The sequence below is a fragment of the Enhydra lutris genome, unplaced genomic scaffold, assembly GCF_002288905.1.
Source record: "Enhydra lutris kenyoni isolate GAN:26980312 unplaced genomic scaffold, ASM228890v2 scaffoldscaffold9, whole genome shotgun sequence".
Classification (NCBI taxonomy): domain Eukaryota; kingdom Metazoa; phylum Chordata; class Mammalia; order Carnivora; family Mustelidae; genus Enhydra; species Enhydra lutris.
In genome coordinates, this window is record NW_019154093.1 from 18057751 (window position 1) to 18082053 (window position 24303).

At 36.3% G+C, this 24303-nt stretch overlaps 1 protein-coding gene across 1 annotated transcript in view; it reads right to left on the reverse strand.

The window, feature by feature from the left end:
* LOC111143213 (spermatogenesis associated 6) overlaps positions 1–24303 on the reverse strand; it is a 142007-nt gene that overhangs the window by 105239 nt on the left and 12465 nt on the right. Inside the window, exons 2-3 of the mRNA XM_022496779.1 lie at positions 19074–19211; positions 17873–17921 (exon numbers count right to left, since the gene is read on the reverse strand). Coding sequence (XP_022352487.1) covers positions 17873–17921; positions 19074–19211 — 187 coding nt within the window. The remainder of the gene's footprint in view (positions 1–17872; positions 17922–19073; positions 19212–24303) is intronic.

The following is a 24303-nucleotide window of genomic DNA, read 5'->3' on the forward strand; positions in this document are numbered from 1 at the left end:
AAATGGTCCAGCAATGCCAGGAGTTGGGAAGGACATGGAGAACTACTTTCATCCATGGCAGAGTGTATACTGGTAGAACAACACTGAAACTGTTTGGCATTGTCTGCTCATATTAACCCTAAGACACAACAATTTTACTTCTATGTATATACTAAATAGGAATGTGTACTCATGAGCACCAAGTCATGTAATCAGGAGTGCTCAGAGCAACATTATTCAAAATAGCAGGGCACCTGGGTGGCTCAGTGGGTTAAGCCTCTGCCTTCCGCTTGGGTCATGATCTCAGGGTCCTGGGATCGAGCCCCGCCTCGGGCTCTCTGCTTGGTGGGGAGCTTGCTTCCCCCTCTCTCTCTGCCTGCCTCTCTGCCTACTTGTGATCTCTCTCTCTCTGTCAAATAAATAAATAAAATCTTTTAAAAAAATAGCAAAAACTAGTAACCTAAATGCCCATCAATGTCCACAAAGAACAGAATAAATAAATTGGATTAGAGTCATGTAATAAAATATTATACAGCAGGAAAGATGAGTGGATTAGTTACAACAACACAGGTATCCAGACTGGCAATGAAGAAGTCAAACTCTCTCTCTTCGCAGATGATATGATTCTTTATATGGAAAACCCAAAAGAATCCACCCCCAAACTACTAGAACTCATACAGCAATTTAGTAACGTGGCAGGATACAAAGTCAATGTACAGAAATCAGTGGCTTTCTTATACACTAACAATGAAAATACAGAAAGGGACATTAGAGAATCGATTCCATTTACTATAGCACCAAGAACCATAAGATACCTGGGAATAAACCTAACCAAAAAGGTAAAGGATCTGTACTCGAGGAACTATAGAACACTCATGAAAGAAATCAAAGAAGACACAAAAATATGGAAGACCATTCCATGCTCTTGGATCGGAAGAATAAACATTGTTAAAACGTCTCTACAGCCTAGAGCAATCTATACTTTTAATGCCATTCCGATCAAAATTCCACTGGTATTTTTCAAAGAGCTGGAGCAAATAATCCTAAAATTTGTATGGAATCAGAAGAGACCCCGAATTGCTAAGGAAATGTTGAAAAACAAAAATAAAACTGGCGGCATCACGTTACCTGATTTCAAGCTTTACTACAAAGCTGTGATCACCAAGACAGCATGGTACTGGCATAAAAACAGACACATAGACCAGTGGAACAGAGTAGAGAGCCCAGATATGGGCCATCAACTCTATGGTCAAATAATCTTCGACAAAGCAGGAAAAAATATAGAGTGGAAAAAAGACAGTCTCTTCAATAAATGGTGCTGGGAAAACTGGCAGCTATATGTAGAAGAATGAAACTCGACCATTCTCTTACACCGTACACAAAGATAAACTCGAAATGGCTAAAAGACCTCAACGTGAGACAGGAATCCAGCAGAATCCTAGTGGAGAACATAGGCAGTAACCTCTTCGATATCAGCCACAGCAACTTCTTTCAAGATATGTCTCCAAAGGCAAAGGAAACAAAAGCAAAAATGAACTTTTGGGACTTCATCAAGATCAAAAGCTTCTGCAGAGCAAAGGAAACAGTCAACAAAACAAAGAGGCAACCCACGGAATGGGAGAAGATATTTGCAAATGACAGTACAGACAAAAGGTTGATATCCAGGATCTATAAAGAACTTCTCAAATGCAACACACACAAAACAGATAATCATATCAAAAAATGGGCAGAAGATATGAACAGACACTTCTCCAATGAAGACATACAAATGGCTATCAGACACATGAAAAAATGTTCATCATCAGTAGCCATCAGGGAGATTCAGATTAAAACCACATTGAGATACCACCTTACACCAGTTAGAATGGCCAAAATTAGCAAGACAGGAAACAACGTGTGTTGGAGAGGATGTGGAGAAAGGGGAACCCTCTTACACTATTGGTGGGAATGTAAGTTGGGGCAGCCACTTTGGAGAACAGTGTGGAGATTCCTCAAGAAATTAAAAATAGAGCTTTCCGGGGCGCCTGGGTGGCTCAGTGGGTTAAAGCCTCTGCTTTCAGCTCAGGTAATTATCCCGGGGTCCTGGGATCGAGCCCCGCATCGGGCTCTCTGCTCGGCAGGGAGCCTGCTTCCTCCTCTCTCTCTCTGCCTGCCTCTGCCTACTTGTGATCTCTGTCTGTCAAATGAAATGAATAAAATCTTTAAAAAAAAAATAGAGCTTCCCTATGACCCTGCAATTGCACTACTGGGTGTTTACCCCAAAGATACGGATGTAGTGAAAAGAAGGGCCATCTGTACCCCAATGTTTATAGCAGCAATGGCCACGGTCGCCAAACTGTGGAAAGAACCAAGATGCCCTTCAACGGATGAATGGATAAGGAAGATGTGGTCCATATACACTATGGAGTATTATGGCTCCATCAGAAAGGATGAATACCCAATTTTTGTAGCAACATGGACAGGACTGGAAGAGATTATGCTGAGTGAAATAAATCAAGCAGAGAGAGTCAATTATCATATGGTTTCACTTATTTGCGGAGCATAACAAATAACATGGAGGACATGGGGAGATGGAGAGGAGATGGGAGTTGAGGGAAATTGGAAGGGGAGGTGAAACATGAGAGACTATGGACTCTGAAAAACAATCTGAGAGTTCTGAAGGGGCAGAGGGTGGGAGCTTGGGGGAGCCAGGTGGTGGGTATTAAGGAGGGCATGTATTGCATGGAACACTGGGTGTGGTGCAAAAACAATGAATACTGTTATGCTGAAAAGAAATTAAAAAAAAATAGAAAAAGAAAAACCGGGGGAGGGCTGGGAGGCAGGGGTGCGGGGGGAGACAATTAATACAAGTAGAATGGAGCAAAGGCAGAAAAAAATCCACAAAAGCAAGCTATCATATTCATTGAACACTATAGAAGGGAGCTCAGTGAGGTTAAAAAGTTATCCTCAATAGTGCTTCCTTCTCTGGAAGGGGCACCTGGGTGGCTCAGTGGGTTAAAGCCTCTGCCTTTGGCTCAGGTCATGATCCAAAGGTCCTGAGATCAAGCCCCGCATTGCATTGAGCTCTCTGCTCAGCGGGGAGCCTGCTTCCCTTCCTCTCTCTCTGCCTGCCTCTCTGCCTACTTGTGATCTCTGTCTGTCAAATAAATAAATAAAATCTTAAAAAGAAAACATTCAGGAAAAAACTAAACTCAATTAAGAATAAGTCAATTATCATATGGTTTCACTTATTTGTGGAGCATAACAAATAGCATGGAGGACATGGGGAGTTAGGAGAAGGCAGTTGGGGGAAAGTGGGAGATGAACAATGAGAGACTATGGACTCTGAAAAACAATCTGAAGGGTTTGAAGAGTTGGGGGGTGGGAGGTTGGGGGAACCAGGTGGTGGGTATTAGAGAGGGCACAGACTGTATGGAGCACTGGGTGTGGTACAAAAACAATGAATACTGTTATGCTGAAAATAAATTTAAAAAAATGATTAAAAAAAAGAATAAGCAAAGGATAAAAGTCAAATATATACCTGGTTCTTGTGTAAAAAAAAATAATAGTGAGCAAAAGAAAAAATTTCCTACAATAAAGGCAGCTAAAAGATGTTTGTAAAAGAGATCACAACTATAATCTACTATTTAAAAATTTAAAAAGTTATACAAGATATTGAAGAGATACATAAGTCAAAAAAGTGAGATGGTATAACTCAGAAAGGAAGTAGAAATAGGGGAAGTCATTTCAGAAATGAAGAATAAACTAAAACAAAGGCAAATGAAAAACAGAAAAGCCTTAAAAGAAATCAAAAGGAGATTTTTTTAAATCAAAGAGAAAAAAAGATTTCTAAATGAGAGAAAATAACAAATATTAAACAAAAAAATCCAACATACTGTAACAGCAGACCCTGATGAAGAACACTAAGGCAAAGGAAAAAAACAAATACTAAGCAGTATAGTTCAGGAAACTTTGCAAGAATGAAAAAAGATTAGAAGCTACAAATGAGAAAGCACACATACTACTGAAGAAACCAAGTCATACAAAAACAACTTCAGGACATATTCAAAACTATTAGACTTTAAAGATAAATATAAAACACTTTGGGCATCTAGGCAAAAAAATGACTTATAAGTGAAATAACATTAAACTTTGAGAAAATGATTTAAATACCTGAGGGAGAACTGAGTTAAGTTAGGCAAAAACTGAAAGAAAAAAAAAAACTACAAAATTAAGCAGAGAAAATATTAATTCATGTGAAAACAGAATTCTTGCCAAGAAAAGTTACCATAATATATTCACCACATGGTTCAGCTAAAAATACTTTTTACATGGTCATATGTAAACCAAAATTGTGGTACAACTGTACTAAGAGGAGAAAAAGACAGAGAAAGGACATGTATATGTTTCCGGACAAACAGAGAACGTATGAGAAATAGTTAAATCCTCATTTTCCATAAGGGAAAGTACAAATAATGTCTAAAACTGAAAAAATGAAAATGTTTCAAATGTAATATAAGCATGTCAGAGATACATGGGTGAGTACAAAGAATGTAAACAAATTTTAAAAAATTAAACCTAGTCCCTGGGCAATGGGAAATGGTGGCAGAGAGGGATGTTACAGGATGGCTGTTTTTGTAAGAAGCTCTGTAGACTACATATAACTCTGATATAAAGAAAAGAAACATAATTATATAACTAACTAAAATGATTTTCAATATAAGTAAAAACCAAATTTGAAAAGGAAAGGCATTAATAGCTACATATATGCATGTATTTATATATGAATGTGTATGTGTGTATGTGTATACGTAGGCATACATCCGGTCTGACAGCAAGTACTACAGAATAATAAAATCAATTGCTTTGTAGTTCTCTGGGAGAAAAGTTCTATCTCCATGTGCATAATATGGCTACTCCTTCCATTTTAAAGAACCTGCCTTGCTTTGACAGTGCAAATTCAGTATTTGTGAATTTGAAAGAAAAAAAAAGTGATACTTCTTTTCAAATAAATAATAAAACTTAAAAAAAAAATCAGGGGCACCTGAGTGGTTCAGTCCGTTAAGCATCTGCCTTTGCCTCAGGTCATGATCTCAGGGTCCTGGGATCAAGCCCCATGTTGGGCTCCCTCTGCTCAGTGGGGATCCTGCTTCTCCTTCTCCTTCTGCCCCTCCCCTGCTCATGCTCTCTCTCTTGCTCACTCTCTCTAGAGTAAATACAATATTTTAAAAAATAAAAAATTAAAAGAAAAACATTTCATAAAGAAAAGGAAAAAGGTTAAGAATTAAGCCAAGGAAGGCAATACTTCCATAAGGGATAGGACCAAAGTAAAACAAAAGTACCCCACTCTAGCCAGAACCATTCTGAAAGGGGCCAAATATGCAAGCAGAAAATGGCCAAGAAAACATTCATGAAAATATTACATGGGTATTTAGTATTGCCAGTTATTATTTCTGTGAATCATTTCCAGCGAAGAAAGAAAAATAAATGCACCTATTACCAAAATATATTTCCAAATATAATTCGCTTGTAATTCCAATAGGTTTGGTAAAGGTATTGATAGTCTCAGAAGTAAATATAGTCTCAGTAGGAACATAAAGTTGAAAAACAAAGGGTTTAAATAGAAAACAAATATAAGATTTGTGTCAATATACTATCTACCTTACAAATCTACCACCGGCTCAACGAACAATGGCCATGCAAAGTGAAGTGATGAACTAAACCAGACAGGTACCCCTGTGATTGCAAGTGTCCAGCTGTAAAGAAATTGCCTGAAAAGTAACTGCTTGGGCTTGATTTATATTTTATCATAAGAACCTTGGGACGCCTAGGTGGCTCAGTTGGTTAAGTGGCTGCCTTCGCCTGAGGTCATGATCCCAGCGTCCTGGGATCGAGTCCCACATCGGGCTCCTTGCTCAGCAGGGAGCCTGCTTGTTTCTCTGCCTCTGCCTGCCACTCTGTCTGCCTGTGCTCTCTCTCTCTCTCTCTCTCTCTCTAATAAATAAATAAAACCTTTAAAAAAAAAAAAGAACCTAGATAAACTTCTACTGAGAAAAACTATTTGCTAGTTTCTATGAACAATTTTCTATTCCTTTATACTTAGAAATTATATTTTGGCAAAAGTACTTCGGGAAGAAAGACCTTAAATTATTAAAGGAAGTTGACTAATGCTGCTAGAAACCACATAGCAAGTTGATGTAATCACATCTATGGGAACATATAGCATAATTAATCATTTTATAGTTGCCCTTTTTCTTGTAAATAAATAATGACAATTTTCCTCATTCCTCTATAAAAATCCTCATTTTCACATATACCTCTTAGTGTGAGTTACAGAGTAAATACACTGTGATACTCCAGAAATCCTACTCACATACAGCAAATCAAAAGCACAGTAAATACCCTGAGAGTGCCAGAACACTGAGAGCGCTCTGCACCAGCAAGAACAACTGCTCTCATCACATCCTTTGGATGCCTATTTACCTGCCCTAACTACAAAGATGAACTGGTTGGCATGTATTTATCACTGTGCATTTAAAATGTGAATCCTGGGTCCTACAAGCCCTCCCTGAGGATTGAGGCAGGGATACTCGCATTCATAGACATTGGAGGATATATTCTCAGCCTTCAAATCTTCACCTGATTCACCATTTTAATACTCCAGACACCAGGTGAGCGCTAATTCCCATAAGCTTAAAAAGCAGGAGCTCCACTGAAACTGCAATTTTTCCCTACAGGCAAGAGAAAGCAATATAGATACTTCCTAATCCACTACAATATAAATAAAAATCACATTTTCTCTGTATCAAGTGTTAAAGGGAATGAGGCCAGAGAAGCTATTAATTATAAATTTTTAATTACAAAGTAGATTTCCTAATCCAAGGATTATAACACTACCAACAGCTGCCATGTCTCCCCAGGACAGGCCCAACAGTCATAAAAACAGCAATAACAGACAGGTTTATGATGCATTATGATATTTTAGTTAACTCTCTACTGAGGAGCTAGTATGTGCCAGGTATTGCTATATGCATTAGCGATATGGCAGTAAACAAAATAGGAAAAATCTCTGCTTTTATGAAACTGTCATTCTATTGAAAGAAAAACGTAAATAATGTATCAGTGCTACAAAGAAAGACAGGAGGACCATTCATTCCTATTTGCCCTGGACAGTATCCTTTTTATACCTGTTGTCTTCAGGGAACTATTAAAAGCATACTCTTTTACTTAAAAGTATCTTGGATGTAAGATATAATAACTCTAAAGATAATGGGATAGGTAGAGATTGAGATATTGACCAACAGGTGCTATTTTAGATACTCTGGTGAGAAAAGGCCTCTTATTATGATGATAAATTTCAGCAATGACTAGAAAGAAGTGAGGGAGGAAGCAACATGGATGTCTGTAGGGAGAGCTTTTTCGTTCATATATTCTGTGTGTGTGTGTAAGAGAATCTATAAACCTTCACTGAGAAAGGATGAAAATACACCATTTCAATAAAGAAGTCTATGAAGTAGAAAACTTTTCATTCTGTTTCTTGCCTAAAAATGGTTCCCAGGGTGTGGTTTCAGCTATCACCAAGTTTATTCTGGTAGATTCCAGGACTAAAATAGTTTCCCTAGAGAGAATGCCTTCTCTATTAATATAAAACTGATTTATTATGGCTTTTAATATCATTGGCACTCAATATCATTTTATATATCATATGTTTCCCTAGACTTTAAGTGATTCTGGACTTCTGGGGTTTCCTTATGGGTGCAGATATGATGTGAAATGTAACCGTTAAATTCCCCAGTAAAAACACTAGTAATAATAACAACATACCACCAGTAATAATAAACAAGAGACATTTTTAGTGTTTACTTTGTGCCAAGGACTTTTCTAAGCATCTTAACTGAGATTATTCAAGGATCTGACCATTTGTCAGACTGTCCAGTTAAGGGGGTTGTTGAATCTCCTTAAGCATGTTCAATTTGCTTCTAAATAACATAATCTCAATTAACAGATACTGGATTTTAAAACAACAAGTACGCATTCGTTTTGTATGTTACACAATGGAAAATGATACATGTGACTCATGATCCCAATAGTAGACTACTACTGGTAGGTGGGAACTCTGGAGGAGTCCACAATGATTTCAGTGTTTCCTTACCTGAAATTCTTCTCTTTGCTTCCATTGACCTAAAGTCCACTTTACTTCTTTGGGCTCAATTTTATATTTTATTTAAAGGAGCTATTTCTACCATTTCTACCATCACTCTGTGTTTAAGTTTAAAGGCTTGGGGCTATGGAGGCTCACTGTAGGGACAACTATGAGAATTCTCCACAGCTTTCGCCTTCTTTCCCCTTCAGTCAGAGGCCTATGTGGTTTTTAGAAAGGAGACACATGCACCACTTGAACCAAAGAACAACATGTATAAGCTGAGTGAAGAGTATATTGTATTTCCTCACCCAACTATAATTAGAATAAATCTCAAAACTTGATGAAAATCATGGATCACAGGCCTCTTATTCTTCAGAATATGGAAGATGTGAGGCCCTGAAGGTGCTGTAATTTTGCTACCAGGAATTTTACTACCATAAATGAGGTGAAGATTCAGGAAGACACAACAATTATAAATATATAAATAATTAAAACAGGGCTTCAGAACAAATATATCAATACAGGTCCAATCAGGAGAGAGAGACTACATAAGGATAATTTAATATCAAGAACTATTAACTATAATGGCAGTTAAAGTAATGAGGGATTGCCTAGTTGTAAGAGAACGTAAAAGAATATCGGAATAGCAGCTCTGAGGTCTAAGATCCCATTACTCCTGGGACCCAGAGCACCCAAGGAAGAGTTCTCCCCAAGCTCTCCTCTCCAGTGCTGAGATCCAGAACTTGTTCAAGAGGGTACAATCTTTGCTCACTGAAAGAAAAGTTTTTCACTTTTCTGGAAGCCTCCTAAGGAACTTGCCAGAAACCAACCACATAGCCAGAATCAATAACCAGGGAGGTTATTCAGAGAGGTGTTTCACCAGAGGCACTTCAGTACAAAACTACAAACAATACACAATGCAAACCACACTACCAATGGGGAAAGCTAGAGGACACTGCTGTCGGTCACCCTATACTGCAATACCTGAGCACCAAGGAAGGCTCAGGCGCCACAGGAGCCTGCTGTTGGAAAAAGCCAGCATACCAGCACCTGGAAGCGAAAACATTTCCCTCTGGAGCGTTACTCCAGGGCCCTCTACTGCTACTCCAGGGCCCTCTACTGCGTGAAGCTTCAGTGCCAGCTGAGAGGGAAAAACTTTTTTTTTTAAAGGAACCAGATCAATTTCCACAGAGCAGCCAAAAAGGCTGGATTTGGAACGGAGGAGTGAGAAATCAATAACCAGAACATTAGATGAAGCAAAAAACTGAAAAAAAAAAAAAATGAAAGGAGAAACAGAAAATTCAGTAATTAGAGCTGCATATTCAAATGCCCCTCTCTCAGTAATTGGTAAAATAATCAGGCTTCCCTTATCCCTCAAGAGATAAAATCAGCAAAAATACAAAGGCTTAAATATTATCAACCAACTTGACCTATAGAAATTGATTGATATAGAATATCTCAACCAACATCAGCAAAATACACATTTTTTCAAGGGCAAATGGAATACTATCACGGATAGAAACCTTGGGATATGCTATAAATAAATTTCAGTAAATTTAGAAGAACTGAAATCCTATAAAGTTTTTTCTAGTACCACACTAGAATTAAGTTTGAAATCAACATCGTAAAGAAATGTAAAAAATATGAAAATATTTGGAAATGAAAGAACATTTCAAAATAACTCAAACATCAAAGAAGAAATCAAATACACACAAATTAGACACTATCTCAAAATTAGTGGAAACAAAAAATAACATCAAAATTTAATAAGTGCAGCAAAATCAGTGTCGAAAGAAATTTTAGCTTTAAATGCTTATATTAGAAAAGCAAAAATATCTAAAATCAACTATCTAAACTTCTATTTTAAGAAACTCAGAAGAGCAAAGCATGCACCAAGGAAGTAGAAGAAAGAATAGTAAAGATTAAAATAAAAATCAGTAAAATTGAAAATAGGAATACAGAGAAATATCATGAAATTAAAAAGTGGTTCTTCAAAATTATCAACAAAATTGATAAGCCTGTAGGCTAAGCTGTCCAAGAAGAAAATGCAAATTATCAAAGGGAGGAATAAATTAAGAAACATCATCACTACTAATCCTCCAAAAATAAAAAATGTAAGAGTAAAGTATGAACAACTTTAAGCAAACAAAGTAGACATCTTAGACAAATTTCTGGAAAGACACAAATATCAGAGTTAACTCAAGAAGAAATAGATACATAAGAAAGAACTGATGTAGTAATTTAACCCCCCTTCTCCAAAAGAGCCCAGGTCCAGGTGAATTCTAACAAATACTTAAAGATAAAATAATATCAATCTGGGGCAACTGGGTGGCTCAGTTGGTTAAATGGCCGACTCTTGGCTTCAGCTCAGGTCATGATCTCGTAGTCATGACATCAAGCCCTGCATCAAGCCCTGCGCAGCCTGTTTCAGATTCTCTCTCCCTCTCCTCTCCCTCCTGCTCACTCTCTCTCTCAAAAAAAGAAAGAAAATATTAAAAAAAAATAATTATCACTCCTATACAACTCTTCCAGGAAATAAAGGACACATTTTCAATTCATTTTATGAGACTAGTATTACCTTGATAACAGAGCAAGACAGAAAAATTACAAAACTACAGATCAAGTTTCTCATAGATATAAAAATTAATAACAGACACCTCTGTGGCTCAGTAGGTTAAGCATCCAACACTTGATCTCACCTCAGGTCTTGATCTTAGGGTTGTGAGTTCAAGCCCTGCACTGGGCTCTATTCTGGGAGTGGAAATTACTTAAAAACTGTACAATTGATGGGTAGGCGGATGGGATAATTGGGTGATGGGCATTAAGGAGGGCACCTGATATAATGAGCTCTGGGTGTTATATGCAACCACTGAATCACTAAAATCTATCCCTGAATCTAACAATACACTATGTTAACTAAATTGAATTTAAATAAAACTTTTTAAACAAATCATTAACAAATATTAGAAAACTGAATCCAGGGGTGCCTGGGTGGCTCAGTGGATTAAGCCTCTGCCTTTGGCTCAGGTCATGATCTCAGGGTCCTGGATCAAGCCCTGTCTTGGGCTCTCTGCTCAGCGGAGGACCTGCTTCCCCCTCTCCCTCTGCCTGCCTCTCTGCCTACTGGTGCTCTCTTTATCTCTGTCAAATAAATAATTAAAATCTTAAAAAAAAACAAAAAGAAAACTGAATCCAGAAAAATATAAAAAGGATTATATACCATAACCAGTTAGGATTTTTCCCAAGAGTGAAAGATCGGTATACCATTGAAAATCCATAACGTAATGAACCATAATAATAGAATAAAAGGGAAAACACATGAAAAACACATAGAAAAGCATATAACAAAACTCAATACTCATGTATGATAAAAGCTCTCAACCAGTTAGGAACAGAGATCTTCATCTTTTATCAATAACAGATCTTCTAATGAGAGTTTTTAAAAAATCTACTATAAAAACTACAGCTAACATCAAATTTAATAGAAATAATGTTTTTCCCTCACATCAGAAACAAAGCAAGAATGTTTGCTTTCACCACTTCTTTTCAGCAATGTACTGGAAGCTCAAGCCAAGGCAATAGGGCAAGAAAAACATTAAAGGCATACATATTAGGGGCGCCTGAGTGGCTGGTTAGTTAAGCATCTGACTCTTAGTTTTGTCTCAGCTCATGATCTTGGGGTCCTGCGATCAAGCCTCGCATCAGGCTCTGTGCTCAGTGGGGACTTTGCTGGAGATTCTCTCCCTCCTCCTGTCCCTCCCCCAACTAAAATAAATGAATAAATCTTTAAAAAATTTTTTTAATAAAAGGTGTGTAGATTAGAAAAAAAAGTAAAACTACATTTATTCTCAGACCATATAATTCTGTATATAAAAATTAACTTACAAAAAAATCAACAAGAACAACAAAAACCCTACCTGAACTAATAAGTTTAGCAGGTTCAGGGTTCAAGATAAATATGTAAAATCAATTTTATTTCCTCAGAATAGTAAATGAGAATTCAAAAATAAAATTGAGAAAGTTATTCTATTTTTTACCAACAAAAAGAATGACATACTCAGAAATAAATTTAACAATAGCATCAAAAACAATGACACACTTAGAAATAAATATAACCAAAAAAATGCATGACCTGTGTACTAAAAACTCCAAAACACTGCTGAGAGAAATTAAAGATTATCTAAAAAATAAAAAAATAAACACACCATGTTCTCACATCACAGAGTTCATAGTTTATGAAGGCATCAACACTATTCCTATTCACCATTCTTCCTCCCAAATTCTTATACGGAAATTGACAAGCTGACTCTAAAATGTATATGGAATGTAAAGAACCTAGACTGAAAGTGAAGGGATGGAGAAGCATCTTTCATGCCAATGGGCCTCAAAAGAAGGCTGGGGTAGCGATTCTCATATCAGATAAATTAGATTTTAAACTAAAGACTGTAGTCAGAGATACAGAAGGACACTACATAATTCTTAAAGGGACTATCCACCAAGATGATCTAACAATTGTAAATATCTATGCCCCCAATATGGGAGCCCCCAATTACATAAGAAAACTATTAATCAAGATAAAGTCATATTGATATTAATACATTAATAGTAGGAGATCTTAATATGCCTGTCTCAGTAATAGACAGATCATCCAAGCAGGAAATCTATAAAGAAATAAGAGAATTGAATGACACATTGGACCAGATGGGCCTCATAGATATATACAGAACATTCCACCCTAAAACAACAGAATACTCATTCTTCTCAAGTGCACATGGAACCTTCTCAAGAATAGACCACATACTGGGTCACAAATCAGGACTCAACCGATACCAAAAGACTAAGATTATTCCCTGCATATTCTCAGATCACAGTGCTTTGAAACTGGAGCTCAATCACAAGGAAAAGTTTGGAAGGAACTCAAACACCTGGAAGCTAAAGACCACCTTGCTTAAGAATGCTTGGATCAACCAGGAGATCAAAGAAGAAATTAAACAATTCATGGACACCAGCGAGAATGAAGATACTTCAGTCCAAAACCTATGGGATACGGCAAAGGCGGTCATAAGGGGGAAATACATAGCCATCCAAGCCTCCCTCAAGAAAATTGAAAAATCCAGAATACACCAGCTGTCTCTACACCTTAAAGAACTGGAGAATCAACAACAAATTAAACCAACTCCACACATAAGGAGGGAAATAATCAAGATTAGAGCAGAGATCAATGAGGTAGAAACTGGAGATAGAACGTATCAATGAAACTAGGAGCTGGTTTTTTGAAAGAATCAATAAGATTGATAAACCAGTGGCCACAATAATCCAAAAGAAAAGAGAGAAAGCTCAAATTAATAAAATTATGAATGAAAAGGGAGAGATCACAACTAACACCAAGGAAGTAGAAACAATCATCAGAAGTTATTATCAACAGTTATATGCCAATAAGTTAAGCAACCTAGATGAAATGGATGCATTCCTGGAAAACTATAAACTCCCAAAATTGAACCAGGAAGAAATTGACAACCTGAATAGACTGTTATCTAGTAACGAGATTGAAGCAGTGATCAAAAACCTCCCAAAAAACAAGAGCCCAGGACCTGATGGATTTCCTGGGGAATTCTACCAAACTTTCAAAGAAGAAATAACACCTATTCTCCTGAAGCTGTTTCAAAAAATTGAAGCAGAAGGAAAACTTCCAGACTCTGTTTATGAAGCCAGCATTACACTGATCCCCAAACCAGGCAAAGACCACACCAAAAAAGAGAATTTCAGACCAATATCACTGATGAATATGGATGCTAAGATTCTCAACAAGATCCTAGCAAACAGGATCCAACAGCACGTTAAAAAGATTATCCACCATGACCAGGTGGGATTCATCCCTGGGTTACAAGGATGGTTCAACATTTGCAAATCAATCAATGTGATAGAACAAATCAATAAGAGGAGAGAAGAACCACATGGTCCTCTCAATTGATGCAGAAAAAGCATTTGACAAAATCCAGCATCCATTCCTGATTAAAACGCTTCAAAGTATAGGGATAGAGGGAACATTCCTGAACTTCATAAAATCTAACTATGAAAGACCCACAGCAAATATCATCCTCAATGGGAAAAAGCTCACAGCCTTCCCGTTGAGATCAGGAACACGGCAAGGATGTCCACTCTCACCACTCTTGTTCAATTTAGTACTAGAAGTCCTAGCAACAGCAATCAGACAACAAAGAGAAATAAAAGATATCCAAATTGGCAATGAATAAACATATACATAGTATACTATCCAGCTTATATCCATATATTCATAGCAATACTGTTCATAAGAGCCAAAAACTAGAAATAATCCAATGTTCATCCAAATGTCCATAAAATAGAAATAATGTTAAATGTAGAAAAAAATTTTAGGAGAACTGCCTTCATGAACTCTGATCTATAAACATGCTGTGCCATTTCATTTGCTTTTTTTAGCTGATCTTTAATTTCACTCCAATGTTTTGGAGTTTTGGAAAGGGAAATATATTTCATACAACAGAATACTAACTTGTCAATAAAGAGGAATGAAGTACTAATACATAAAACAACATGGATAGATCTCAAAAATATTATTTTAAGAGAAAGAAGCCAGACACAAAAGACTATATATTATATGAATCTATTCACATGAAATTTCTAGAAAAGGCAAAGAGAGAAAATAGATCTGTGGTTGTTGGGGATGGGAAGTGGGCATAAGGAATGCTGGTAGATGACCATTAAGGAAATTTTTGGGTCATGGCAGTATCACAAATTGAATTGTGAGGATGGTTCACAACTGCATAAATTTTCTAGAAATCATTTAACTACAATTACAATGGTGAATTTTGTGAAATGCAAATTATGCCTCACTGAAACTATTACTGTAAGGGAAGAAGAGAAGAATGACTCTGGCTTTCTTACAAGAACTATGTTTCAGAGTAAACAAATTGCTAATAAAGAAGATTTCTTTTATAGAGGAATTCCAGCTAATAAATCCAGAAAGTGACAATATTAGGAAAATCACACTTTGTAATCCCTACTTAAAAGATGGATCTCAAAGTTACTTGAGGAAAGACTGATGAGGAACTTTTCAATGAAGAATCAGGCTGGTGCTGCCTGGAGCTAAATCATCAATTTTAACATCACTAAACTTAAGACCATCAGACTCATATACGACTTGATATTTTACAAGTGCACTGCATCAACTCTGAAGGATTCTTGCCGAAAAAATAAAATAAGCCTGGATCTAATCAAACCTCTAGATCTAATTATCAGTTTACATAATACAGTAATAAACAACTCAACAGCCCTTTAAGGAAGCAATCAGTCAAATCCAAGTTAAAGGATATTCTAAAGGACTTGGTTTTTCTAGTAAATTCACAGCGGTAAAGGGGTGCCTGGCTGGCTCAGCCGGTGGAGCGTGTGACTCTTGACGTTGGGGTTGTAGGTTTGAGCCCCACAATGGCTGTGCAGATTACTTAAAAATAAAATCTTAAAAAAAAAAAGTGAGGGGCACAAATACAGAGAAAAAGATTCAAGAGGTAAATGCTGATACATAGAGTATGAACTATACCTTGATTGGATTCTGATTTTAGCAAACCAACTGTAAAAAGATGTTTTGGTGACAAGTGGGGAAATCTTCATAATGACTACATATTTGATATTATTAAGAAATTATTAATTTTCTTGCATGATACCAGCATAGTGGTATGCGTGTATGTGTATCTAGAATACTTGTGGTAAAATGATGTAAAGATTTGCTTTTAAAGATACCCACAATTACTTTAAGTGGCAGAGTGCACATGTAATAAGACTGATAATATGTTGAAAATTGTTGAAGCTGGACAATAGGTATATTGGACTTCATTGTCCCATTCTCACCACTCTTAGTATGTTTTTAATTTTTCATAGTAATACGGTGGGTGGACAATGAAAGACTGTAAACCTAAAAGAAAAAAAGTAAAAGAAAAAGGGGAGCCACAGCTCACAAGAGAGATCCAAGATAAGGACTGACATGTAAGTCTTCAGAAGATAGATAGAGAATACATGAAGCCTAGTCTTTGGAGAGCAGAATATAAGGAGAAAAATAGAAAATAAATACATAAAAAGAGACCAGAGAAGTAAAGCCAGTGGAATAGTAATATTTAAAGACAGAGCAGAGAAAGAGGAGTTTGAGAAAGATACCAAAAAGTAGAATCAGTAAAATGGGAAAAGACCTAAGAGAAAAACTAAATCAGGAAAAGCAAGGCAAGAAAGTTTCCAAATAATAATAACCACAATAATAACCACTAAGTACTCTTCTTATAGTCCCCAAATTTCAAATCAAATAGAAAAAAAGGGGTACCTGTGTAGTTCAGTCAGTTAAGCATTCAACTCTTGTTTCGGTCCAGGTCCTCCTGATCTCACAGTCTGTGAGACTGGGCCCTGTATGGGGGCCTGAGCTCAGCAAGAGTTTACTTGAATATTCTCTCCCTCTGTCCCTTCCCCCGCTCCCACTCTCCCACTCTCCTTCTCTTTCTCTCTCTCAAATAAATAAATCAATCTTCAAAAAACCCACAAATATTAAATAAAGAATTATGTTTTGAACAAAAGAATTTCAGAATGAAATAATTATCTCATATTTAGATGAGATAATACTAGATATTAGATAAAATTTAGATATTTAGATATCAGAATTCATATTTTCTAAGATACACAACACAATTTCCCAGTTACTGAAGATGTACAAGAAATATTAACATTTATTTAATGTTAGTTTTAAAAAAGGCATTTACCTACTAATACAAAATTGCCGCCTACCTAATCTACCACAGTGAAAGACAGAATATCAAGCACTAGAACAACTACAAAAAAAAAAAATAATAATAAGGTATTGATGCTGGCCATAAAGAGTTCTCTGGACAAGAATCATTAAACTGTATAATTCACAAAGACAAGACAGTAAGCTGGCCCAATTTCTCCCCATATGCCCAGATTCCAGCATGGTGCTGGGTTCCATGTTTCTACAAGGCTGGAATCCCAGTGGGGTGCAGGGGGGAAGAACAGGTGACATTGATGATGCCCATTATTGTTGATGTTTTGAACCACAGATATTTACTAGACCAAACTGGTGATCTCAGATCCCTCTCTAATCACAAGAATAAATAACAGAGCTTTTCATTTCATACCCAGAGCTTGAGTAACTTATTCCCAAGTATATATACAGCTTTGCATTGCTGCTCTCAAAAATAGTTGTATCTTTTTATAGTTGATTCCTGGTACTTTGAGGAATTTACTATTACTCACAGTCTTGAAAATGTCACTTCAAACAATTTACCAACATATTAGATGCAATACAAAATGCAAATCATATATAATTTTAAGCTGCCATGACTTCAATCTTCTATTATTTACTCTATTAATTTGTAATACACTGGGGTTAAAGACATACGCTTGTTTGCAGGGCAAAGCCCCACCCAACGTGGATCTCTATTTTTACATCAAAAACACTTCATATCATCTAAATCAATATAAGGTTCAAGTAAGTCTTTTTGATACCCACAGACCTAACACAGAAAAAGCAAAACCTCTCAGCCTCTGTATAGCATAAGTATATTTTATTATTTCCAGGTATATTCTGAAAAATGTTTTTAAAAAATTGTTTTAAAATTATCAACTCAAGATTTTTTTAAATTCTTAGTAGACTCTTTTTAACTTTTACCTAACCCAAGATTAAGAAGCATAATTCTAAAATGTCCTAGAATCAGGAATTAAAAGTTAAAGACTTACATTCAAGCTGTGCAACCACATCTCCAGGGTCAACTGCTTCAGGGAACACCTACAGAGGGAGAGCAGGGAGGGAGGCAAGGTGGAGAGGAGGAAATGAGAGGAATATACACATAAAACAACACTCTCTGTGTTTTCCCTCTCATTCCGCAAATACTCCTTTCCCAACCAAAGAAACTTTTGACATTATTGAAGACTGTCACTTCGTCTCTGCTTCTCTACGTCTCTGCATCTCTGCATGATCACTATGGAGGATTTGACAATTATATATTTCGGCTGACCGACGCTCCCTCTCCCACTTCACCCGCGCTTGATCTTGACCTCCAGTTCCTCCCCTGCTTGTTTCCATGGTCATACTGGCCTTCTTCGTGCTCCTGCAACTCATCAAACTTATTCCCAACAAGATGCCTCTCTATTTGCTATTCCTCTGCTTTGAATACTTTTCCCCTAGACCTTTGAATAACTGCTAACTGTCTCAGAATTCAGGTTCAGCTTAAATGTTACTGCCTTCTCTATCCTTTAAATTAGATAATCCCCCTAATCACTCAGCCCCTCCCTGTCCCCCTGCCTTCCCTTTACTTCTTTCATGACACTTACCACTATCTAAAATTGCATTATTCCTGTGTTTACTTGATTATTTTCTGTTTCTCATATTACAATGAAAGCTCTGAGAGAGGAGGCTGTTTGTCATGTTTACCCAGTGCCTATAGAACAGTGCATGGAACAGAGCTAGACATGGGTAATTCCTTGCAGAAGAAAAGGAAAAGGAAGGAAGGAAGGAAAGAAGGAAATACAAAAGTGAGGAATATGACTAGTAATAACCAGAAGCAGCAGTTTCAGGGAAAAATTGAAAAGAAACTCATAGAATGAAGTACCATAAGATAGCCATTGTAAATTTTTACCTATTAATGTCTCCTCTCTCTTTTTTATAAAAATTATTTAATACTCAGATGCTCTATTTTAAATAAAGCCCACTAAATAAAGCCCACTAACAATTTTAGAAATAAACTGATTCATCCTGAAAAAGAGGCAACTGATTCAATGCATAAATAATGAATATTTATTTTCAGATTTAAATTACAAATCTCCTCTTGAATAAACCAAAGTATATAGTCAGCAACAATAATTTGTGTTCTGGGTTTTTATTAAAAATTCAGAAGTACTCTGATTATTTGTAAATATTTGATCTGATATTTGAACTCACCTTTTCAAACACCATTCTGGCATTGAAGACCAGTGGAAAATTGGCTGGGACACATTGTGTCTTTTTGTATTGACCAAACACACAGATGCTAAGATAGATGTCCTCCTTGTCTTTCAGCACCACTCCTGGACAAGTTACCTGAATGAAATTAGATAGAGAGATGTAACTGCTTTACGAATCCCCTGAACTATCCTACTAAAATAATTTACAAGGCATTACATAAAACCACTAGTCTGCTAAGGTAATAAAATTACGCTCAAATAAAAAAAGGAGAGAGAGATTCCCATGTTTGCAGAGTTAAATGAAATGCCTTTATAACTTCATCCCTCTGAGAAATCTATGATTTTCCATTTGGTTCTTTGTGCCACATTTGAAGCTCTGTGTACTGGCTCTTGGGACAGACACGAACAGTTTTAAACAGTCAGCCTTAGGCACCCACTTTATGCTGAATGCTGACATAAACTTACTCAGCATCATTTAATCACAGAGGATTTAGACTCAGCAGAAACACAGCACTATCCTAGAGGACACACACAAAAACTAGCGATAAAAAGCACAAATCTGACCTGTACCATACTAAATAGCAGCCCATACACACCCTCATCAAAAGCAATATGATAAAGTTTCAAAGACAGTGAATTTTAAGTTTCTAGCCCAATGAAATTTTTTAAATATGAAATTGCATGTAATTAGCCTCACATTGACAGAAAGTATAGGCATAAAATATAGGGTTTCTAAAAACTACATGGCACAGTCTCCCCAGTCCCTGCCATATTTCACTGGCAGTGAAATTTGAATCCAACTTACCCACATAATAATATTTCTTAATGGCTCCCCAATAATCCAAAGTATTTTTTATTATCCTCTGAACACACACATTACATTGTCCCATTATCTGGATGATTATTCAACACTCCATTCCATCTCCTCCTCATTTACACTCACCACTTCCCAAGGCTTACATCAATCAACTGCATCTCCTACACAAAACTTCTCTTGACTCACCAGCTATCATTATTCAATTCAATCTAATCCAAACATTTACCACGAATTTACTATATTCAAGTAAATACATTTTAGATTCTCATAACATTTTGTAGTTCTCTTAAGGCCCAATTATTGTCTCCACACATTTTAATTAAGTGGATACATCTCATCTTTTTAAATTATAATTGCCGAGGACAGAAACTTTATTTTCCTCATTAATATATCCAAAACCACAGACTTTGGTATTTAGGAGAAGCTTAGAGATTATCAAGTACAGCTTCATATTTTTTATATATGATAACAACAGAGCCCCAAGAAAGTATAGGTGATACACTTATTTAAAATGACACAGTAAATGAATGAATACAAAACATTCAAAAGTGCTTAGAAAAGTGCCTAATAGAGCATTCAACCAATACTAGCTATAGCTATTGTTAGACTGAAAATAATTATCATTTGTCATCTCAACACATTCCTGCACTGAATAAATGACTAAGACTTCATGTCTCTTTGTACATAGCAGCTAAGATTATTTTCTGTGCCAGATATTTTGACTCCATCTCCCTCTTATTGTTTTCCACTTCTGTCCTAATATATTCCCCCACTGATCATTAAAATCTATTAAAATCCATGTCCTCAGCAAATTTCATGTTGCCCATCACCTTCAATTCTTACTGTGCCTCATTAAAATAAAATCTGTTAGAATCCCTCTAATTCCACAGTACCCAATGTGGTATCTGAAAGCCACTTATGCCTATAGTTGTGACTAGTCCAAAATTTAGATAGATACTGAGTGTAAAATAAAAGATTTTGAAGATTTTGAAGACTTATTCAAAAAGATTTTGAAGACTCATTACAAAATCAGCATAAAATATCTCATTAATAACTAATGCCTTGAATATATTGATCTAAATAAAATTATTATTAAAATTAATTTATCTACTTCTTTTAACTTTTTAAAATGTAGCTGGTAAAAAATTTAAATTTACATCCTTGGTTCAAATTTGTCACTTACATTCTATTTCTATTGAGTAGCACAGCTGCTCTAATTGTCCTACTAGAAACTACTAACTCTCTTTCCAATGTGTAATATATGCGAGAAAGCATGAGTTTTTCTCATCCACAATTCTACAAATTCTGCCATGCTTTAATACAACACTGAGCAGCTTTCCAAAGAGAAATCAGGAAAGGAGGATGGGTAAAGAAAATCAGATGGGACAAATAGAAAATAAAACAACCATACGGATAATTACATGAATGCAAATATTCTAAACATTCTAATTAAATAGCAGAAATTGTTCAGATTGGATAAAAAGGCAAGACATAATATGTGGTCTTCAAAGAAAATTCCTTTAAAGATAAAGACAGACATAGAAAAGGTACTTTCACTCTGGAAAACAGCACGGAGGTTCCTCAAAAAGTTGAAAATAGAGCTACCCTATGACCCAGCAATTGCAATACTGGGTATTTACCCTAAAGATACAAACGTAGTGATCCGAAGGGGCATGTGCACCCCAATGTTTATAGCAGCAATGTCCACAATTGCCAAACTATGGAAAGAACCTAGATGTCCATCAACAGATGAATGGATAAAGAAGATGTGGTATATATATACAATGGAATACTATGCAGCCATCAAAAGAAATGAAATCTTGCCATTTGCAACAACGTGGATGGAACTAGAGGGTATTATGCTTTGCAAAATAAGTCAATCAAAGAAAGACAACTATCATATGATCTCCCTGATAGGAGGAAGTGGAGATGCAACGTGGGGGGTTTGGGGGTAGGAAAAGAATAAATGAAACAAGATGGGATTGGGAGGGAGACAAACCATATGAGACTCTTAATCTCACAAAACAAGCTGAGGGTTGCTGGGGGGAGGGGGGTCGGGAGAGGGTGGTGGGGTTATAGACATTGGGGGGGGGTGTGCTGTGGTGAGTGCTGTGAAGTGTGTAAACCTGGCGATTCACAGACCTGTACCCCTGGGGCTAAAAATACATTGTATGTTTATAAAAAAATTTTAAAAGTATATATAAAAAAAGAAAAGGTACTTTCAGAATGGTAGATCAAATACCTCCAAAAATCAGTCCCTCTATAAAAGCAAAAGGGAATACTTATAAAAGCAAAAGGGAATACCAACAACTGTCAAAATGAACTTTTTACAGCTCTAAAAACTAACCAGAGATGTACAACAATCTGAAGAGCATTTATTGGAGAAAAACAGCTGAACTTTGGTTAAAACAGTGATATTGTGGTATGTTAATGTATTCTACTCCCAACCCCCTCTACTCAGGTCTTCTGAAGCCTTGAAAACCAAAATCCTTAGAATTATAGTAGCCATGAAAACCAGCAGTCCCACAGACACTGGAGGAGAACAGGTTTAGTGCTACCCAAAAGCCCCATCCCTAGGAAATTGTCATTATTTGATCTGTCTGACAGTACCCCGGAAGCCCTCATTCACAGGGATTCTATTTGACTTGAACTGGAGTTCACTCATATAAAGAGCCTTTCTCCTCAAGGCAATTGTCAAAAACAATCAGTAGCAATTGTTTAACACCACAGATGCCTGAGGCAGTGATCACAAGTGAGGCAAAACATAACCTGATCAAAATGCTTAAAAGGTAAAGCTGGAAAATCATGTATATGGGTGTGTGAGGGCTGGGGAGGGTGCTTTCTTTGAGAAGTACAATATATTCTTGGCAATTTAGAAGATCATGCACATGTTCAGGGCTGTGCATGTGCCCAGAAATGACCTGATGAAACCCTAATCTCTCACCTCTAGCTGACCTTGAGGCTTTGGGATAGTTGGAAATGAAAGCTAAGCCAGAGTTGTAAACTCCCTGTAGGGCTTAGAAAACATGCCCCCACAAGCACACAGAAATCCTTAGCAAAGACTGGGAGACTTACTGGCTGAAGACATTTAAAGGATATAGAAATCCAGTCATTAGCAAGTCATTAAGTTAACCAAGAAGAGATTCTGGTGGCCACACATGACAAAGAATACAGACTTTAACTCAGGAGAGTAACTAAACAAACAAAAAGCAATAGCAAACAATGAACCCTGAGAAATAGGGGGAAGTTTGATTTACAGAGTTCCATATTATATTATTTAAAATGTTCAATTTTCAACAAAAAATATTATATACAAAGAAACAAGAGTATGACCCATACACAGGGGAAAAAGCAGTCAATAAAAACTATCTATGAGGAAGCCCAGAAGTTGGCTTTACTAAACAGAGACTTTAAATCACCTATTATAAATATGTACAAAGAACTAAAGGAAATCTTGCCTAAATATCTAAAATAAAGTATGGCAACATGGCAATAATGTCTCATCAAAGAAGGAATATCAATAAGCAGAAATCATTTTTTAAAAGAACCAAATAGAAATTCCAGAGTTGAAAAGTACATGACAGAAATGAAAAAAAATTCACTAGAGAAGCTAGCGGAAGAAAGAATAAGTGAACCTGAAAATATATCAACTGAGATTATCATCCTAAAGAACAGAAAGAAAAAATAAAGAAAAATTAATAGACTCTCAGAGGTCTGTGGGATACCATTAAGCACAACAACATAGATATATTAGGAGCCCCAGAATAAGAGGAGAAATGGCGAGAAAGAATATTCAAAGAAATAATGGACAAAAGCTTCCATAATTTAAAGAATTGCAATCTACACACCCAAAAGCTTAAAGAATTCCAAACTGCATCCATCATAATCAAACTTTCAAAAGACAAAGATGAAGAGAGAATCTTTAATGCAATACAAGAGAAGTGATTCAGCAAGTACCAAAAAATCCTCAATAGGTTTAACAGCTGATTTTGCTTCAGAAACATGAAGCTAGAAGGAAGTGGGATGACTTATTCAAAGTGCTGAAGGAATTTCATAACATTTGCATATTGTACTTCAATTTTTTCAAATAAGTATTCAATTTCAACCAAAAATCCTCTTCAAAAAGGAAGGAAAATTAAGATATTCTTGGATGAACAGAACAGATCATTAGCACAACTTCCCTACAAGATATATTAAAGAGAATCCCTCAGTTGAAATGTAAGGACACCAGACAACAACTCCCAATCACATGAAAACAAGAAAAAAAAAGCACCAGGAAGGAAACTGCATAAATAAATATAACGACAGTATAATTTTTTCTCTTATTTCTCCATCCTTATTTCAAATAAAATTACATAAAGCAGCAATTATCAAACTGTGTTGATGAGGCTTATGTGTATAAAGATGTATC